Source organism: Nyctereutes procyonoides, unplaced genomic scaffold (genome assembly GCF_905146905.1).
Source record: "Nyctereutes procyonoides isolate TBG_1078 unplaced genomic scaffold, NYPRO_anot_genome, whole genome shotgun sequence".
NCBI lineage: Eukaryota > Metazoa > Chordata > Mammalia > Carnivora > Canidae > Nyctereutes > Nyctereutes procyonoides.
The window spans coordinates 10,362,755-10,384,054 of NW_026575144.1; the positions used below are offsets into that span (position 1 = coordinate 10,362,755).

General features: G+C 50.5%; 1 protein-coding gene across 1 annotated transcript in view; it reads right to left on the bottom strand.

Annotated features, from left to right (window-relative positions):
- Positions 1-2,315: 2,315 nt before the first annotated feature.
- PGBD5 (piggyBac transposable element derived 5) overlaps positions 2,316-21,300 on the bottom strand; it is a 106,794-nt gene continuing 87,809 nt past the window's right edge. Inside the window, exons 4-7 of the mRNA XM_055308700.1 lie at positions 14,399-14,579; positions 11,279-11,476; positions 5,676-5,781; positions 2,316-4,291 (exon numbers count right to left, since the gene is read on the bottom strand). Of these exons, the coding sequence (XP_055164675.1) occupies positions 4,096-4,291; positions 5,676-5,781; positions 11,279-11,476; positions 14,399-14,579 (681 nt within the window). The 3' untranslated portion in view covers positions 2,316-4,095. The remainder of the gene's footprint in view (positions 4,292-5,675; positions 5,782-11,278; positions 11,477-14,398; positions 14,580-21,300) is intronic.

Sequence of the window (21,300 nt, forward strand, 5' to 3'; positions counted from 1 at the left end):
GACACATGAAGTCGGTTGTATGGCAAATTGGCAATTTTGGTCAGATACAGGCTGGTTCCGGCCTTCTGAGGCTGATTCTGTCTTTTCTGGAGTATGCTAAGCCAGGCAGGTCTGGTGCCTGCCTGCCAGGTAAGTGCCCTCCCATGCCAACTGCCACGTCCATCTCATGGGTGGGTCTGGCCTTCCTCCTTCATGGCTCGATGCGGAGGCCTGCTTCCTGAGGACCACTGCACAGCCATGCACAATGAGCCAGGCCTTCCAGTCCCTGTCCTGGCATCTGCCATCATCTCTGCAACAACTGTAGAGTTCATTCGATTCCGGAGGCCAGGCCTTGTCTAATGGAACCAATAAACTGGATGTCTTTAACCAGAATGATCCAAATGCCAAAGTTTTCCAACGTAACTCATCCGTGTTATATGACCTTAGTATTATAATGTTCCATTGAGTATAGTTAGACCTTATTAAAAATTGAGGCTGTGTGGTGTGAGGAGACAACGTGACTGACATAAAGAAACTGGTAAGGGGATCCCTGGGTGGCGCAGCGGTTTGGCGCCTGCCTTTGGCCCAGGGCGCGATCCTGGAGACCCAGGATCGAATCCCACATCGGGCTCCCGGTGCATGGAGCCTGCTTCTCCCTCTGCCTGTGTCTCTGCCTCTCTCTCTCTCTCTCTCTCTGTGACTATCATAAATAAATAAAAAAAAAATTAAAAAAAAAAAAAAGAAACTGGTAAGGGGATCCCTGGGTGGCTCAGTGGTTTAGCGCCTGCCTTTGGTCCAGGGCATGCTCCTGGAGTCCCGGAATCGAGTTCCGCTCGGGCTCCCTGCATGGACCCTGCTTCTCCCTCTGCCTGTGTCTCTGTCTCTCTCTCTCTCTCTACTTCTATCATGAATAAATAAAATCTTAAAAATCTTTAAAAAAGAAAGAAAGAAAGAAAGAAAGAAAGAAAGAAAGAAAGAAAGAAACTTGTAAGAAGGCAGCAGCCTATACAAACAAAAACTCACCCAAGTTCCCTCCTCTGAAGGCTTAACCTGACCTTAATTCTGAATATCACCACTCTCTGGTGACCTAAACCACATGAAGCTCAGTACATTTGGTCTAATAGAGCTTTCTTTGGAAAAACTTCTAGATTTTTGCTGGCGTTTTGTTTTTCACAAGGGTCGGGAAACTCCTTGTTCTGTTTTTGGCATTTAGACCCTGCGGCAGAACCATCCCACAGGGCAGTGGTGGGGCATGGCAACAGGCCCCGGCGGAAAGGTCTCACTGGCCATGCCACGCAGTTGCCCACATGCCTCCTGGCTCCCACTCTGCTGAGAGCCACTTCTTGCCCGACCCCCCCACACCTCCAGGCACCACCAGCAGCCAGATACTACAGGAGCCAATCTAGGGCCAACCTGAGGGCCTTCAAGCCCACGGGCCTACTGGAGCCAGGTGGATTTTAACTGGAGCACTCCACAAGGCCCTTGGCCTCACATCTGTGCAGCAAGGTCTCACCAGTTGCAGGTTTTCCTATTCAGTACTCCGTGTCACTTTGTCCTCCTTCTGGAAGGACAGAAACTCTTCCCAACCTTTGCAGGGGCTTCCCTAGAAAGTCCTATCCGTTGAGCATTTATCTGAAAACAGTTGGTTACTACTTAAAACCCAGAGCATTGAAATGGGCTAAGTCCCTCTAATTACTTGGTCACGCGAAGTCACCCACCCGCCATCCCACGGTGGCTGTGTGTGTGAATGTGGATGATAAGGCCAACTGGGAGAAATGGGGAGGAATCCCATTTGGAAGGCAGGCTGGACTGTCTTCCGGGGCAGAGCCACCTAGAATGACTGTGCTTTACAGGGCCAGGGGATCAGTATCAATTTCTAGTAGTTGGGACTTAACTGAATTTCAGGGCGCCTGGTTGGCTCAAGTCAGTTAAGCATCTGCCTTTGGTTCAGGTCATGATCCCAAGGTCCTGGGATCGAGCCCCAGGTCTGGCTTCTTGCTGAGCAGGGAGTCTGCTTTTTTCCTCTGCCTCTGCCCCTGCTGGTGTGCTTTCTCTCTCTCTGTCAAATAAATACATACATACATACATACATACATACATACATACATACATAATACATAAATAAATAAATAAATAAATAAAATCTTTAAAAAAAGAGAGAGAGACTTGACTGAATTTCTTTTTTAAACTGCTCAGAAGCACAGGATGCTAAGGACAGTTTAAGATCATACACACCAAATGATCTAACAAGAAGTTGAGTCTTAAAAGAGTGGCCCGTACTGTTGTCCCTGTCATTGTAAAGAAACTCACATACTAACAAAGAATCAGCATCTAAATAGACTTTTATTTTTTTTTTTTACTTATTTAGACAGAAAAGAAAATTCATCAGCTTTCATCAGAGTCTCCCTAAGTGTTGGAAACACATTAGACTCAGAAAGAGTGGACCTTGTAGAAAAGCATCACAAATTAAAAATATATTTCTCCATGTGGTAAAAGTGCTTTCAATCCAATTAAAGGACAGGCAAAGGTGTTCTGAAACACAATTGAAAATGTGGCCTACAATCCGTGGCATCGAATTCAAACCACAGGGCGAGGTGGGATCATCATGAACCTAGGATACAGAAATGACATGGAGTTCGGAGCATGCGGCCAGCAACACTTGGAATTCACTGAGTAGGAACAAGGAAGAAAGTCCCAAAGCCTGAGTAGAATAGATTTTGCCTTTGTGAAAAAAAAATATATGAGGGGGGTACATAAATTGGGGTGTGTGTGGGAGGATGGTGTAACTCCAGAAATCACGGTTTCGCGTCAGTGGGGGATGGTCAGAGCAGTGGGCCACCCGGGCCGAGGCCTCCCATGGACACAGGCGGACGGACGTTCACAAGGGGGCCCCCGATGTTGTGGGAAGTGAGCACGCGGCGTGCGGTCCTCAGTCCCCGGGGGAGCGAGCTGGGCCCCAGCCCCATGGCAGATCCCCGCCACTGGCCCCTCGCAGGGCTCCCAGGGTCTGGGGGAGCTCGGACAGACACTGCCAGGCCACCACACACGGGCAGGAGAGACTCAGCAAGTGCCGGCCCCAGACCTTTCGCGGTCTGCTCCAGCAACGCTACAGGTTTTTCGAAACCGTAATTCTGCCAAGGGTGATGCCTGTGATGAAGCCAAAGGCCCACAGGCCCCCCCCTCGATCCTTGATGGGGTGGAACCGTGTTTGTCCTGGAAGCGAGCTGCCCTCTCGGGTCCTGGCACAGTCACAGGCACACCGAACGGTGCTCATGCAAAAAGTCACGGATGGGGGTGGAGGGGATTGGTGGGGAATGGAAAAGAAGGGGCACATTTTCCTTTTACAGAAGATCTTAAGCAACAGTAAGAAAATAACCTGAAGATATATTTAAAAATAAAAAATAGCATCACACATCACTGCGGTTCTGTTGGCATCTTCCCTTGCCCCCACCCCGGCCACCAGCCAGAGAGATGAAACGAGTAGGGACGCAGAATGGCAACCGCTCTCCCGTTTCATCCCTGCATTCTACTGGCACCCAGTTTGTGTTTCTTGTTCCCAGGAGACCCGTTCTAAGCTGCTCACGAGAGGCAAGTGCCGGAGCGCGCTCTGGTCTCCTGTGCACACCTGGACCACCGTAGCGCTACCTGCTTGCTTCTGGTCACCTCCAGACATGGTACGAGATAGAACCAGGTTACAAATGTCTTTGTGTCTTTACAGAGCAGACATTTCTAGCAGAACATGGCCTGGCTCATCCTCTCCTCGGCGCCTCTGGTGGCGACGGCCTTCCCAGGTCCCCTGCGCCGAGGTGAGCTCCATGGGTGTCATGAGGATGCAGCACTCTGGCCTGCATGTGGAGTCTGGGTGCAGCACCCGTCCTGGCATGGGTGGGTGGCTGCTTCTGGACAGAGGACGTGCTCTTCTTTGAAGGGGAACCGGGACAGCAGCCATCCTCTGACCAGGCCCACCCTGGTCCCTGTGGAGGCCTTGGGCACCCCTCGGGCTGGGCCCACCCCCGGGGCGCCCCAGGGCTCTGGCTGGGCAGGTCCGAACGGCAGGCTCTCTCCCTCCTCCAGCCTCCCGGACCTGGGCCTCACCTAAGCCTGGCCGCCTCGGCGTCAGTGGGCTGGGGAGGCTTCCTCCAGACCCAGCAGCTCCCTCACCAGTCTCTCGCCAAACTGCGCCCGGCTGTACCTCTTCACGTGGTAGGCATCTGACATTTTGTACAGGATGTACGCGTTGTTGATTGCGATGCTGATGGCGAACCAGAACACCTGCTGCCAGGTCTTGTTTGGTTTGTGAGAAATGAAATACCTAGGAGGGCAGAGGAATAAGAAAGGCTGATGCAGGTGGTTCATGGGAGCCCGGGTCAGGGGAGACAGTCCCCAAGGCCACCTCATGGTCGGTGCTGCTGCAGAGGAGCTCTGGGGGGTAGGAATTGGGCTGCGGGCCGGCTCCCGCTGAGGCTCTCTCACGGTGAACTTTACTTAAGACTAAGATGACGAAAACGATTCCTATCAGAGGATCAGGTGGGAGGTGGGTCACTGCTGGAACCAGGGGCCGGGCCCGCCATGGCCAGGTTCAGAAGCTCCAGGGTATAGGGCCTGAAGGGCCGCCCACCCTCCTCACCAAGGGCCCTCCTCAGATGCTGCGTCCCGCACACTGAACTGCTTCCACTTCCCAAGGGCAAGTGCACCTGCAGCTGCAGGCCTCTGCAATGCGTCCGCCTCCTCGCCACCCCTCCTTCCTGTTAGATCCGGGCCAGATGGCACCTCAGGGAGGCCTCTGTCCTGAGACTGAGGATGGTACCCCTCTAGGGCCAATCCCTGCATTGTGTCCTCCACCTGCTTCCTCGTCTCTGCACCCACTGAGGACTGTTTGAGGATCAGTATCCTCACTGCCACCTGCACAGGGTGGACTCTAATGTGTCTACTAAATAAATGCAGATTTCTTTATAACAACCGCATAGAGCCGCAGGTGCTGAGCACACAGCTGGCAGGCAATGAACATTTGCTCAAGGACTCCCTGTGGCATGGGGCTCCCCTGCGGACCCAGGCTGAGCACTCCAGGAAGAACTGGGTCCTCGGTTTTCTCTCTGCCATGAAGAAGCCCAGCAGATTCCCCTCCAGGTGGGCTGAATAAATGCCCACCTGTCTTTGGGGTTACTCCAACCTTGTTCTAGGTCTTAAGGCTCAACCCTAGCTGTTATTGGTCACACTCAATGTTACTAGCAGTCGCTTCTTGAGTTCCTGCCACGGTGAGTACAGGTGCGCATGGACGTGTGCACAATGCGGAGGCCACAGCCACTGCAGGCATCCACGGTGCAAAGGATTATGTAACCTGTGCTAGAAAACTGGGCTCTGTGTGACGCCGCCCGGGACTGACGCTGCATGCTCTGCCACAGTGGGGGGACGAAGGGGAGGCTGGTCTGGCCGGGGGACAGAGGGTGCAGGCTCAGGGCCCAGTGAGTGGAAGGAAGGGCGCCTCAGGGCAAGGCTGGCAGGGAAGGAGGCAGGGTGCCCAGCGGGGAGGGGGCTGCGTGGGCGAGCGCCCGGATTTTGTCTCCCGGGGGCTTGCTCTGTCCCTTCTGTGACTGGGGGACCACCACCACCCCACCCAGCAGCCTGTAGCAGCCTGTAGTCCGCACTGGTGAGACCGCAGGCGCCCTCCTGTGGCTGCGAACTGCCTGTTCACTTACTTGCTGTACTTGTCATCGTATTTGCAGATGTAGCTGAGGTGAGCAGCGAACGCCTCCACGGCCAAGGGGCAGGGGATCTCCCCACTCTTCCTCTTGATGATCACTCCTGCGGAGAAGACAGAAGATCACACCCTGTTCCGAACGAAGGTGCCTATCTCCACCCTGCTTGGCCGTCCTGCCATAAAACGGGGAGCTGGGGGTGGGGAGGGGGGACGCAGAAGGTAGACACCGGTCCCTAAAAGCTTCAGAGGACTTGAGGAGAACATATAGATGAGTGCCCAGGGCGCAGGGGCACTGCGGGCACGCGGGGCGACGACGGGCCCAAAGGTGGCTTTAAGTGGCACTGGGGAGGGTGTTGGACTGGTCAGGCCTTCGGAGAGCAAAGGGGAGACAGGGGACTCATTCTCCCCTTCTCCTCCCTCCCCACAGGAAGGCTGCCGCTCAGGGAGTGCAGGGAGTCCTTTCGGCCTCCTTTGCCTGCCTCCATCACAGCACAAGGGTGGAGTTACAGATGCAGAAGAGCGAGGAGCCACTTTCATGCTTCCCAGGACTTCTGGGGGGCTCTGAGGACCAAGGGATGGAAGGAGCCTTTTGCACTGGGCCACCCCTGAAGCTCTGCCCCCTGCCACCCCATGCTTTTCCTCTACTAAATGCAAACGGGAATGCGTCCAGGGCACTGCCTACTGACGGGTGTGAGGAACAGAAAGTGATGAACCAGCCCTCCTCACCCTGCTGCCCAAACCACTGCGGGACAACCTATTTTCCAAGACCTGCCTCAGAGACCAAGAGCTGCCTTCCAGAGACGACACAGAAGACTTGGAAGAATGTGTTCTTCCAAGAAGCCTTGTGTGCTCAGGTGTAGTTGGGATTTACTACCATCTCTCACCAGCCTCCCCCTGCAGCATGATGTGATTACGAGAGCCCCACCATTTTTTGATTTGTTTTGTTTTGTTTTAGAAGCATCAATCTAAAGAATTGTGAAGTTGGCACTATTTGAATGGATACAGCTGAAGCGCCGTGGCATGGCCCCTGCAAGCACAAGGGGCTCACCTACAGTGTCTCCCACCCTTTCACCAAGGGACCTGCAAGAGACAGGAGTGCAGGGATCCATCTGCACAGACTGAGCCCTGAACTGGGATCTTTCTCTTTCTTTTGGTCCCTGTCCCCAGTCATCCCCCCAGATATTGGGTTTTCATGCAAAGAAATACCTGGAGAACTTGAGATTGGCAGGGCCCCAAGTGATGCATTTCCTAAAGCTCTTTGAGAGTCAGAGGACCTTGATGCCCAGGCTGGGGGCTTCCTCCTGTCCAGAGGGTTCTGGGACTCTGCTTGTTTGTGAATCCCCTCTCCATGAAAGATGCTCTACTGTCTGGGGATCCAGCCATACAGGCAGGGTGGGCCTATCCTACAGTCTCCAAGGAGGGCTGTTCCTCCCCAACAGAACCCCTGAGCATGCATGTTTCCAGTCCCTTATCTCAGCCACCCTACCCCAGTCTAAGACCAATCAGGGAAACAGCCTAGTCTCAAATGAGCCCAGGCCTGGGCAGATTTCCTAGCTCTGCTTAAATTTATCCAAAATTACAGCTTTCTCAGAGTCTAAAGAGGCTCAGGCCCTATTAGGGCTCCATGGAAGCCATGGTGGATATGGGCACATCAGATCATCCCTATACAGAAATAGAGTTCCCAGATGCAGAGTGTGACTCGCTCTGAGTCACCCAGTCTCCAGTGAGTCCAGCTCACGTGTCAAGGACCTCAGAGTCAACCACGTCCCTGGAGCTCCCATAGCCTGCAGCTCTGGCCTCCTGGCCCCAGCACTGCCAAGGCCACAGTTCCTCAACTGCCGTGTCCTGTCTCCCCAACTGTGGGGGTCCTACCCTAGCCCTTCATTTCCTTCCCATCATTCTTATAGTCTTTAACTTACAATGAGGCTTTCTGCTGGACATCTCAGCAGAGTGGCTTCCAAACCTGGGTGTGCACTCACCTGCTTGAGCATTACCCCGATTTTATAAACCAGATCACCCTCCTCCCTGGTGATATTTTGGATTTTGAGATACTATTCCAGCTAGAAAGAGTAAGGTTGCTGCCCTAGAATATCCTTTTCTGAGGACCAAAAAGCTCGGGCACTGGACGTGTTGACAAGAGGTTGTCTGAGCTTTACTGGCTTTGCTGACTTCACCAGGACATGGCCCACAGGTGCCCTGGAAGGACCCTGCACATTTACAGCCATGCAAATCTCCGTGCATAGATGTACTCTATGTACATACCTCTGTGGCGCCATGAAAACTATCTGACCTGGTAGGAGAAACACGTGCACTCACACAGCAGTGGCAGTTCTGCCGACCGCCTCCCCAGGCTACGTGCGGCACGGCTGACATTCTTTCTGCCATCCTGTGAGTCTGAATGAATGAGCCAAGACCTGACCCAGTCCTACACACACATTCTGACACCCATCAGTCTCATGGAGTATGCACCCCAATTGGGCAAAGACTCTGGGCAAAGACTCTGGTAGGGAGATGACAGATCCAAGATGGATTTCTGAAGAAAAGCAGAAAGGTTTGGTTCTGCACACAGATGTCCCTGGCTATGTGATAGCAGGTAACTTTTAAGAAGACTGTGCACATGCTCACACTCTCTGAAAGAAGGGGCATCTTTCCTTAGAATCCAGAAGAAATAATAAGCCCATTCCTAAAATGTTCCTCACCAGTTATATATTTTCTAAAATTGGAAATTCTGTTCAACTTTTAGAAGTGTGTGTGTGTGTGTGTGTGTGTGTGTGTGTGTGTATTCACAGCAGGAGAGAGTATCAAGCTCAAAGGCATTCTTTATAATATTTGAGACTTCATCCTCTGGGTGATACTTAAAATACAAGAAAAAGAAAGAATTTTTCTATAAAGGGTTCAGGCACAGAGACAGGGCTGCTTGGTCAAGCAACTCTTGCCACTTAAAAAAAGTAAAAATCCAACTGATGGCTGGGGGTTACTGTAAAGAGCACAAAAATCACACTGTAAGACAACCAGGTGATCTAACACTCATCCCGCCCCTTGGACAGAGCAGGGACTTTCAAAGCTCTTGTAAGAACAAAGAATATGATCGGCAGATCTTCCCATGCAGAATGAAAAACAACTTGTTAAATAAATAAAAGCACAAAGGGAAAACAAATACAGAAAAATACTTGCTATAGGCATAAAATTTGCTTTCAATAAGACAAGTGCCTCAAAGGAAAAGGTGGACAAGAAGAAATCATGGAAAGTTGGCCAACAGATACACAAGGAGACACTCAACCTCATCAATAATCATGCAATTCAGATTTTAAATTTTGTAGCATTTTCACCCACGATTGACAAATTTAGAAAAAAAAAACCAAAACAACAACATCTGTGTTGATAAACACAGGAGGAGTAACAGTCCGCTCCTAGCCTGTCATAGTGGTAAGGACGGTCTTTAGGCAACATGTCATTGAAAGCCTTCAAAGTGTTCAGACCCTCCGGGCCAGCCGTTCCACTCTCAGATTTATTTTCAGGAAGTGATCAAAGATGTACCCAAAAGTATGGAAATATTCACTACATCATTATTCATATTATGAAAAAATGGATCATTAATGGGGGGGTGGAGGCAGAAAAATTATGACATTTAAAGAAAAATGAAATACTAATAAGTGGTTTTTAAAAATCATGGTTTTGAAATACATTGAAAAGCAAATATCTTCCCCTTCATTAAAAAAAAAAAAATACTCTGAGATGTGGACTAGTAAAAGGATTTCCCATAGAGATGAGAGGTGGGCCACCCAGCCTGGGCTCTCCACACTGCCTCCTTCCCTCCGGGTGCTCCTGCTCCAGAGCAGGTCTGGCTCATGGGTGCCCATACCATCCACCCTGGGGGTACTTTCCAGAGGTGCTGCCAGAGGGGCCAGGGCATACTCCCTGGGGTTTTTAAGGGAGTCTAAGATTTGAGACTTTGTGATTTTTAAAAAAATATTTTATTTATTTGAGAGAGAGGGAGAGAACGAGCATGAGCAGGGGTGTAGGGGGGCAGAAGTAGAAGTAGACTGACTGCTAAGCAGGGAACCCAACATGGGGCTTGATTCCAGGACCCTGAAATAGTGACCTGAGGCGAAGGCAGATGCTAACAGACTGAGCCACCCAGGCGCCCCAGGACTTTGTGGTTTCTAATAGAGTACTTTAGAAATGGAAACTATAACCGAAGGAAACACAAATACCAAATTTTGGCCTATTTAAAAATCAACCCTACCCATTTTCTCTTCTTTCTCATCAATAGCCTCCTTGCTGGTTCCCTTGGTGATGGATTTAAGGCTCCCAACCCTAGAGATTGGGGTTTTAAGGTTTTGCCATCTTAAACTGTATTGCATAATTTACAATTTGTCATGCACAATTTAGTGGGAGGCAGCTCCTACCCGAACAGCTCTTCCCGAACATTCTCCTGTGAATGCTTGCCCAGTCACAGGAGTCTAGAAGTCCATTTCAAACTCTTGCCTTCAGCTTGCAAGGTCAATTCCAAACATTTCCTCTAAGTGCCCTTCACACAGCCCTTCCTTGAGAAACTGGCAGCTTTCCGTAACTCTGTAAACCTAGGTCCCATAGGCTTGCATCCCTGGATTGTCATCTCTACTGACATGTAACATAACTTCAGTGTGTGTGCAGGGGGTCAGGGATGGGAATAAATGAATGGCAGACATTAATTAAGCACACATTCCCCCCCATACATATACATCACAGATACACACCACACACCCCAGACACACACACACACACCACATATATATACATCACATACCACATGCACCACAGACACTACACACACACACATATATACACACACATTGTGCACATACACACCACCACACACACACGTGACTCACACGCACGGCACGTACACACACACAGCCCATGCCCCACATACGTGCCCCCCACACCACTCCCACACAACTGAGCCCCTTGCAATGTTCCTTCAGAAGTAAAGAGGAAAGATGTCCTAATATAAAGGAATACCAGGGATTTTCAAATACACTATGTAACCGTAAATATTTTTGTAAAGTGCCCCATGGTCATTTCCAGCTCCCTTTTCAGCAGTTTAAAAGTGTTTCAGCTGTAGTTGCTTTAACTAGAGACTGCTTGCTAAGTAAATCCCTTTCTTAGGAATGGATTTTAAACCCCAAGGAAAATTAAAGACAGAATCACCTGAACATCCAAAAAAAAAAAAAAAAAAAAAACAAAACAAAAAAACAAAAAAAAACACCAATGGTTAACCTCTGAGGAAGACACTGAACTGATAAAACAGTTGATATTTTCCTGTCTTGTCAGAACAGATTCTTCAGGGAATCCTGGGTGATCAAGTGATCGAGTACACGCCACTCTCGGCGGCCACGCACAAGCCGGGGCACCTGCCAATCCCGTCGTCGCGGCTTCTCTCCTGCTCACAGGCCACCAGCAGCAGCAGCTGGCAGCCCGCGGGCCCAGACAGCTCTCGCCCCCCGTCCGACACAGCGTGGTCAGAGCCCGGCCCAGGAGCGGCCGAGGATTGGGAGCCACCCGAGGGGAGAGCCGCCCAAAACCCCACGGCCCCACCGACACCCCGCGGGGCCCCACCTTGCTGCACGGGCGAGTAGGCATTGGTCAGGAAGCGGAAGTGCCCTTTGTTGTACCAGCAGATCAGAGACATGTTCCCCTTCATCTTGATGCGGTGCTGGCCCCGCGCCGGGGCGGTGGCCGGGTTGCTCAGCATGGACGGGGGCAGGCCGGTGCAGTCACTCTTCCTGGAGCTGAGCAGGCCGCAGCAGTAAATCTCTGCGGGGAGAGGGACACAAAGCTGTGGCCACACCGGCGGGGAGGCCCCGTGCAGAAAGCGTGCTGATGCTTGGGGGGTGGGTCCTAGAGAAGAGACTGTGACAGTTTGGGGACCTGGATCCCAGACGTGCCGTCTCTCCCTCCCAGTACTTCCATATGTATCTTTACAATTACACGTGAGACCATCACGTGAGCCATCAGCAGTACCAACAGGGGTCTCGTCCTTAGAGCACCCACTGTGTGCCAGGCACAGTGCTCAGCATGGGTACCCATCCTGCTATCTGCTTCTAGAAACTTCTGCACTCAGGTCATCCTACCCACATTATAGGAGAGGAAGTGCAGCTCCAATAGGCCCCCAAGCTCACGGCTGGAAGGGCAAAGGCAGGGATTAAGCACAGGTCTGTCTGTTATCCAAGTCTGACCACACCATGACCCCTTAACACTCTTGCCAAGATTCAACCAGCCGCAGGTCCAGCCCTCTGCTTGCACCCAGAAGCACCCAGAGGCAGTGTGCAAGACGGAGCCCCCGTCCCCTTGGAGGTAAGTTAAATGCAGAGGCAATAATCATTAAGCAATATGCATCCAGCCAGTGTCCTGCCTTTGAACATAAAGCCTCCCGAGGGAGGAGCAACAGTGTGGCCTTTGATGCACAGGAAGGTTCCGGGGCGGAGCAGGAGGGATGGTGAGCACAGTGTGGACAAGGAGGGCTCAGCAAATTCCACCCTGGGCTCAAGGCCTTTCCTGGTCCTCCCCAGCATGGGCCTGCCCCACTGAGCGGGCCACGGGGAGTCTGTTCCTCCCTGTAGCCAGGTCTGGTCTGGATGCCTGGAGGCGACGCGGAGCGGCACTTCTGCCTGAAGTGGCTGGGGACGGTCTCATCCCCAGGGTCTTGGGTCAAAGACTAAAGCTCACTGGAGACTGACACTGATTCATCATGTAACCTGTGCACATGCTTCCCTCATCCACCTCCACCCCACCCTGGACAGACACCCTGAGGAGCTGCCTCCCTCAGGAGGTTCCCTTTGCTGCTCAAATGGTGCAGAGCAGGACCCCCTGGGTGGCACGGTCCAGTCTTGCTGCTCAAAATAAGAGCACTCCTGGCCACTCACACCTCTGCAGGAACTCCTCCAGCCACTCCAGTCTTATTATTTAAAAATAAGAAACTATTTTTAAAACAGTGGAGAGGATTAGGCGAACAAGGTAAAGTATGTTTTAAGTCATCCACCCAGGGCTCAGCCATCAATACACATGACCAGCCAAAGAGCAGGTACATTTTTATAAGGGGGAAAAAGAAAATTCAAATAGCATCCAAACTTCATGAATCTGCCCCTTCATGAAAACAGCACTTCTTATATAAATGTCTTTTCTGGCTGTCTTACAAAGTAGTCTCTGTACACCCACGGAGGGACAGCCAGACTCTCCGCTACGATGCCCCTCCTCAATCCTGGCTGCCCATGGGAATCCCCTGGGGGGCACCAGCCCACACCAGCGCAGCCAGAGTCCCTAGGGGCTGGTGCAAACAGCGTAGGGACAATTGAGAACCATGGCTCTGCACCCACGCCAGGACTTGAATGAGCAGGCGAGTGGGGAAGGGAGCCCTGGCTCTCACCACACCCCTAACGTGGGAACCCATCATTCTCCCAAAGTGGCTGGTTAACACACATTAGCGCCAATTTTTTTCCAACTTGACTTCTACAACCCCTCTTCATATAGTGTTCTCTCCACCCTGAGTTCTCCCCACAATTAAAAACCAAGCCCAATGGGGCACTGGACCTTGCAGATGAGTAAGACACAGCAGAGCCAGCAGAGCACAGAGTCCAGGGGCTGATTCCTCATCACTGTGGCTGAGGTCAAGGTCAGAAGCCCTTGGCTCCCCATTACTTGAGAGGATTCTGTTTTAAGGCTAGATGTCTGATCCGTTGCTAAGCAATAGGTCTGCAATTCCAGTGGCTGACATAGCAGAGCAGAAGCTTTTTATGTTTCTCCCGAGTGGACAAGATATAAATCCCCAAAATGTAGGACAAAGCAAAGGATATGCAGCTTGCTCTTGGGCTCCCTGACTCAGTCCACATCTTCTAGAGCCCCCATTTCTGTCTTAGCCACGAAGGCTTTCCAATCTTTCAACTGATGAACAAAGCACCTCAGCACCAAGGGATACTAAGAATTTTCTGAGGCCCGCTGCACTGCAGCCTGTATTCATCTACGTAATTCTCCGTGACATCCATGTCAACTGGAGAGGTCACATTATAGGTCTGAAGACTTCAGGGCCTTAGCAGGAGGAGTGTCTAGGTGCTACAGAGCAAATGTCTGTGTTCCCCTCAAATTCCTCTGCTGAAAGCCTAATGCCCAAGACCATGGGATGAGGAGGTGGGGCCTCTGGGAGGGGCCTGGGTCATAAGGGTGGAGCCCTCATGAATGGGAGCAGAGCCCTTATGGACAGGGACCCCAGATAGCTCCCTGTAGCTTCTGGCATTTCAGGTCTGCAACCTGGAAGAGGCCCTCACCTGACCTACCTGGCGCCCTGATCTTGACTCCCAGCCTCCAGAGCTCTGAGGAATAAATGTCTGCTGCTGATTATAAGCCGCCCAGGCTATGGTATTTTGTTAGAACAGCCCGAATGGACTTAGCCACTAGAAGGCCCCTTCAATGGCCATGGTCTCTCAACTGTGCCCCGGGTAGAGCTTTGCGCCAACATGCCATGCATGCCCCCCAGAGCTCAAGCCGGTGGCAGGTGTCCCTTCTGATCTCCAGTGCCCAGCAGGGTCCAGGCATGTGGCAGGATGAAACCATCATGTTCCCCCCTGGCCAAGCAGCCTATGGTGTGTGCTGGTTGCGACGCACCTGCACCCCCCAGGCTCCCCTGCCACCAACTTTTCCAGGGGGCAGGGGCCACACTCAGGACCGGCTCACCACACAACAAACCTTGCTTTTCCAGCTCCTCAAACAAGGTCAGGCTGGTAATGCTGGGCCCCGTGAAGATGATGTAGTTCTTGCCAGCTGCGTTCCGGCACAGGCTTCGGGCCACCATGCTGTGGAGCTGAGGCTTATTCTTCAGTGCATCTAGCCCATCAGGACCCCCGCCTTCCTTCAGGTGGACATAAATCTTGAACAGAAATACAAAGGAATCACATGAGCTCATGGAATGTCAGGCTGGGGCCCAAGGTTTCAGAAAGCACAGGCTGCCCTCGCTGGGCCAATACTGGGTGCAAAAGCCACCTCTCCCATGAGCTGCTGGTTCTGCAGCCCTCCCACCCCATTGCCTCCTCAGCCTGTAGAGGCCATGGGGAACTCCCAAGGCCACCATGGAGCCCAGGCAGCTGGTGGCTTGGCAGAACTTTTCAGTTTAGAAATGTCAAGGTAGAGAAGAAAAGGGTCAAACTATTACAAGTAGCGAATCTGGCAGCTAAGGTCAACGCAAACACATCCCCCAGTCTGGAGCTTTAATTTACATTAAATAAAAGTTTAAGGCCACCTCACCTGTAAGCTTGTCCCTGTACTTTCCATTTGAATACAGTTGTTGGTTTTGGGGGGTGTGGGAGTGGGAGGAGCAGAGGGAGAGAATCTTAACCAGGCTATAAGCTCAGCACAGAGCCTGACATGGGGCTCGATCCCATGACTCCGAGATCATGACCTGAACTGAAACCAAGAGTTGGGCATTTAACCGACTGAGCCACCCAGACACCCCTGAACACAGCTTTCTAACACACAAAGTGCATCTGTATTTACTGTTGCCCTTTATTATTCAGAGTAGCCACCATACAGGCAGAAGAGAAGTCAGGAGCAGGGATTCAAAACTCCCCTGAGTTGCTAGGACCAGCAAAGAGGTTGTACTGGGATTAGCAAGCAAGTTTTACACTCTTTGTCCCATGAACACCTTCCAGGAACATCACCAAAAGGGAGATCACTGGAAACGGGAATGGATTTGAGAAGAGTCCGGTCCACCCAATGACTGACCAAGTCGTGAAGAATTTGTCATATGGGTACTAACTACTGTTCTCCTTAAGGGACTGGAGTTCTTCTTGTGGAATGTTTTAGGTGCCTTTACGGCAGCATGTCGCAAGCTAATAGTGCTCGCCTGTGCCTGTCAGATGCCCCAGGGACAACAGACACTGGGTTGGCCATGAGGCTACCCCTGACTGTCCTTTGAGACACAGAACTGCAGGCCTGTCCATGCAGACAGCCAATGATGCTCTGCTGTGAAAAAACAACATGGCCCCGGAGAGGACCCAGGCCTGTCCACAATATCTGTCCTTGGTCAGATTACTTCAATCACATGCTAAATACCGTGTCTGATGTTCCTGAGGCAGATGAAGAATCGGTGAATGGGTCTAATTCCAAAAGCAGCTCATCTTCTGAGGGCTAATCCTGTCCCTAACACTCACCTGAGATGTCCTCAGGGAGGACCCTACTTTCTTGCAGCCTGGCAGGCAATGGCTTAATGATATAGAACATCTTTTACATAACGTGGCAGGACTCCATTTCGTTTTGGGATCTCTGTACCTTTCTCGCCTCAATTCTCAGAAGAAATCTCTTTGACAGGGATAGAGAAGCCAAGCTTTGCCTGTGTCACACATCACACGTGATTTTGGCTGAGCCAGGACATTTCTCAGAACCTGTCTTCTCTCCTTCAGCGAAGCCCAATTCTTGTGGCCACTACCATGGGTTTCGCACCTAAGGCTGAGATTCATACCTACCTGAAACCCCATCGTACCCATGCTGGGCACTGTGCAGCCTGATATCCACCTTAGAGACAGTTAGTTTTGTCCCATGTGTCATTCAAAAGGAAATCCTCCATCCAAACCCCGGGTTCTCACCGGGGAATGGGGTGTGTGTTGTGGGAACCCCTCAGGCCCCAAACCTTGATGACACCCCAGGTGGTTTCCAAAGTCTTCCCTGAGGTATGGGGGCAGTCACTGGCACACTCAGCCCAAAGCAGGCAAAATTTAACAGGACCACATGTAAAATCCCACAACCAAGTTCAAAAAGTAACTGCGTCTGGTATAAGATGCAAGAAATGGGATTGAGCAAGAATAGTTCTAGAAAACAAACATGAAAGCCTTTGGAGATGGTCACTGGATGCCATGACCAGCCAAGTTAATAGGATTCTGGCTCGTTAATAATATGGGTGGTAGGACACCTGGGTGGCTCAGTTGGTTGGGCGTCTGCCTCTGGCTCAGATCTTGATCCTGGGGTCCTGGGATCAAGCCACACATCGGGCTCCCTGCTTGGTAGGAACCCAGTTTCTCCCTCTATGTGCTTGCTCTCTCTCTCTCTGTCAAATAAATAAATAAATAAAATATTTAAAAAAAATAATAATATGGATGGTGACCATGCTATGCTTCTTTGGCCAAACCATGATCAGTTCTTCTGGATGCTACTCTTTACAAGGCACAAGGAGAGGTGTGCTGGGTTGGTGGAGCAGTCTGCTGGGTGTGGCCATCACAAACAGAAAGGTACTTGCTCCCAGTTCTGGAGGCTGGAAGTCTGAGATCAAGAGGCTGCCAGGGCTGGTTTCCCCTGAGTCCTCTCTTCTTGGCCTATAGATGGCTGTCCCTCTGTGTGTGTCTGTGTCCTAGTCTCCTCTTCTTGGAAGGACACCAGTCATTTTAGATTAGGGCTGACCCCAATGACATCTTTTTAACATTAATTAATCATCTCTTTAAAGGCCCTATCCTGTAGTACTGGAGGTTAGGACTAAAACACAAGAATTGAAGGGGCACAATTTGGCCCCTAACAGAGGGAGTGGCACTAAGCCTGGGGAAGGAGCATGGAAGGAGTCCAAGAACCGCTTCTTTTGGCAAGAGAGGTGTCTTGTAAAATGATCATTAAGATCTTCCTAAGGCAGAAGCATAGTGACTACATACAAATGGCTAGGAAACACTGCGTTCAAGCATCAGAACCCCCACTAGCCCTCAGCACTACCCACAACTGAATGGGTGGCTCAGAGAGATGCAAGGCCAGGTTGAAGGTCTGCACAGCTAATGAGGGCTCAACAGCCACCAAAGTCCCTGTCAATGCTAGGATTCTGAGAGTTCCTCAACGCACTTTAGTGTTTAGCTGGGTCTGAGCTTCAGATGCAGGGGAAACATGTTGGCATCAGAGAGAAGAACAGAGCTGCACACACGCCAACCTCAGATGCCCCACCAAAGCTGCACAGTAGGCAAGGCCCTCTCCTGAAAAGCGTGCAGCCCTCTTTTTTTTTTTAAGATTTATTTATTTATTCATCAGAGACAGAGACAGAGAGAGACAGACAGACAGACAGACAGGCAGAGACACAGGCAGAGGGAGAAGCAGGCTCCATGCAGGGAGCCCGATGTGGGACTCAATCCTGGGACTCCAGGATCACGCCCCAGGCCAAAGGCAGGTGCTAAACTGCTGAGCCACCCAGGGATCCCCAGCGTGCAGCCCTCTATTCATGATGGGATGAGACTGGCATGAGCAGGTCTGATCCTATGTCAGAACAACACTGCCCTGCTGCAGTTCTGACAGCAAAGGGTTCAGAAAACGCTGATTCTCTCTTGGATCTTATAATAGCCTAGAGAGGATCACATGTTTCTAACAGGTTCTTGCCAGGGTGGCTTCCTGGCTGGGGCACTGCGTGAGCCAAAGACTCATCTATGCATTTTCAGCACTAAAGTTAGCCCTCTGGAAGGTGGATTGCCTGGGTTCCTGGCTAACAGGCTTCAAAGCATGACGCACCTTCAAAATGTCATCTCTTTGATTCCCAGACTAGATTCAGTTGCTCTGACCAACGTGCTCTCCCTTTGCTCTCTGGAAGTGCGCACATCCGTGGGGTGGGCCATGGGGTGGCACGCAGGGGCTGCATGGACCTGTCACAGTCCCCTTGGGGTGACACTCAGAATGGAACTAGAGTGCCTGACCAGGGGACAGAGAATCCCTCACACCTGCTGGAGGAACTGGCCACTTCTATTCATCGTGAGACAAGTACCGAAACACAGAGGCAAGTAGCTGAAGGCAAGAGAGAACTTCCCAGCTCAGACGACCCCTGCCAGGGCAGGCATGGCCAACACAGCAGCTCCAAATCACCAGCGATTTGCAACCCTTCCCAGGAACCAAAGCTCCATCCATTAAGATCACCTCAAAAAGCACCTACCCCACTTTCAGGGCCACAGGTAAGGTGACGCATGCCACCATCAGTACAAATGTCCACATCCTTAGAAACTAGGTGGGGTCAGGGCTATGTGGGACTCTCATGGGTCTTCTGCTTCTGTGGACCCCTCTTAAGTTGCATTCTACCAACTGCACTGTCATAAAGACAAATACATTAACATGATATATTAAAGCAGTTTCTTCAACTTGAAAAGTGTTTGGTTTTCTTCTCTTCTGATTTAAGGAAACAAAATCATTTTCACAATTTCCCTGAAAGTGAAATTGGTCTTCAACACTGTTCCTACTTTTAAGGGAGAGGTCAGATTCAGGCAGTAAGGCAAGAAACGGGTTCTAATTTGGAAAGAGGGACAAGAAAAGGCAGTGAGAAGGTGGTAGTGGGAGGGGGTGGTGTGGAGAAGACACAAATCCAGCTGGGACCAGGCTGAGCCGAGGGTGCCTGAGAGACACGCAAGCAGAAGCCACAGAGGAAGACCTATGTTGGCGGAGGTCAGGGATGAGGACACCTGGGTAACAGTCAAGGGTCACCAGCATCTGGAGCGTGGCCAGGCAAGGAACTCCCAGGGAAATATGGAAAGGAAGGGTCAGGGAGGTAGGAAGAGAATGTGAAGAGAGAGGTAAAGAGTAAAATGTGTCAAGGAGGAGAAAATGATCCAGAAAGTCACACAATCTGGCTGAAAAAACCCTAGATGTGGGGTACCTAGGTGGCTCAGTGGTTGAGTGTCTGCTTTTGGCTCAGGTAGTGATCCCAGGGTCCCAGGATCGAGTACTGCATCAGGCTCCCCTCTGCCTATGTCTCTGCCTCTCTCTGTGTCTCTCATGAATAAATAAAATCTTAAAACAAATCAAACTCAGATCTGTTTTTGCTGCATGTCAGTCACCACGAGCTTAGTGGGTTAAACAAGACCCATTTATTAGCTTCCAGTTCTGTGGCTGGAAGAGCAAAAACGGCATGGGTGAGTTTCCCAAGGCTGCAAAGTGGCGGCAGGCCATGTGTCAGCTGGCGCTCGGGATCCTTTCAGGCTCATTCAAGTTGTTCCCTTCTGGCTGCAGGACTGGGCAGGGACTGTCTTCAGCTCCAAGAGGCCACCTGCGTCCCTTATAGCATGGCCCCTCCACCTCCAAAGTCTGAAGTGGAAACCCTCCCTCAGGTTGAATCCCTCCTTTCTATAATCTCTTTTCCATGAAGGGCCTGTTCCTTTTAAAGACTCGCCTAATTATGTCAGACCCACCCAGGAAAATTTCCTTTCTAAGATCAATGGATTTAGGACCATTATTTTACCCACGAAATCAAAATTCCTTTGCGGCAATGCCTGGATTCGTGTTTGAGTGAGTAAGTGGGAGAAGGTGTGTGCATACCAGGGGCAGGAACCTTGTGAGCGTCCTAGAGCTGTGCCTACTGCCTGCATAACGCTTCAACAACAGCATTTCTATGGACCTGAAGAATTCTAACACCATAGCTGATAGGTGGAGTGCTGGTGATGATGTCAGCTTGTTACTCGGAAAACAGACTGATTTCAATGTACAATGTGTGTGGACCAACAGCAACATCATCTTCCCTCCACCCCAACCTCCCATATTGGTGAAAGTAGTAAGCTGGTATGGTCCTTTTTTTTTTAATATTTTATTTATTTATTCATGAGAGACACAGAGAGAGAGAGACAGAGACACAGGCAGAGGGAGAAGCAGGTTCTATGCAAGAAGCCTGATGTGGGACTCGATCCTGGGTCTCCAGGATCACACCCTGGGCTGCAGGTGGCGCTAAACTGCTGTGCCACAGGGGCTGCCCTGGTACGGTGCTTTCTATAGGGCAATTCTGTAGCATGATGGAAATCTTAAACACATGTATGCTATTGCACTGATGAATTCCACTTTTAGGGATTAAACCTAAGGTAACAATCAGAAATGCACTTAAGACCTCATATTTATATAACCATGTATCTCAGACATTTTTTTATAATGGCAAAAAAATTAACAACCACCTGGGGCTCCTGGGTGGCTCAGCTGGTTAGGCATCCGACTTTTGATTTTGGCTCAGGTCATGATCTCAGGGTCATGAGACAGCCCCGTATCAGGGTCCGCACTTGGCAGACTCTGCTTTTCTCCTCTCTCTGCCCCTCCCTGTGTTCTCTCACTCTCCCTCAAATAAATCTTAAAAAAAAAAAAAAAAATAGCAGCAACCTAATTACCTCACATGAAAAGGAGGCTGATTAAAATTATTCCATCATACCTACCTACTTTTAAGTAGTGCAATTTTTTAAAAGATCATGATCTAGAAAAATTATTTAAGAATATAGTAAAAGGTTCATAATATCCTAAGTGCAATAACTGGATTATATATATATATAAAGATTTTATTTATTTATTTATGAGAGAGACAGATACACAGGCAGAGGGAGAAGCAGGCTCCATGCATGCTAATGCATGCAGAGCCCAATGTGGGACTCAATCCCAGGACTCCAGGATCACACCCTAGGCCGAAGGCAGGCGCTAAACTGCTGAGCCATCCAGGGATCCCCAAAATAACTGGATTATAAAATGGTGTGTGTGTGTGTGTGTGTGTGTGTTTATATAGATATGTTGACTCTATTCCTCAAGTAGCTATCTCTCTACATTGGAATTACAGATGTTTTGAAATGTTTGCTTTCAGATGCTAAACATAATACAATTTCATCACAAAATGACTAAACGTAATG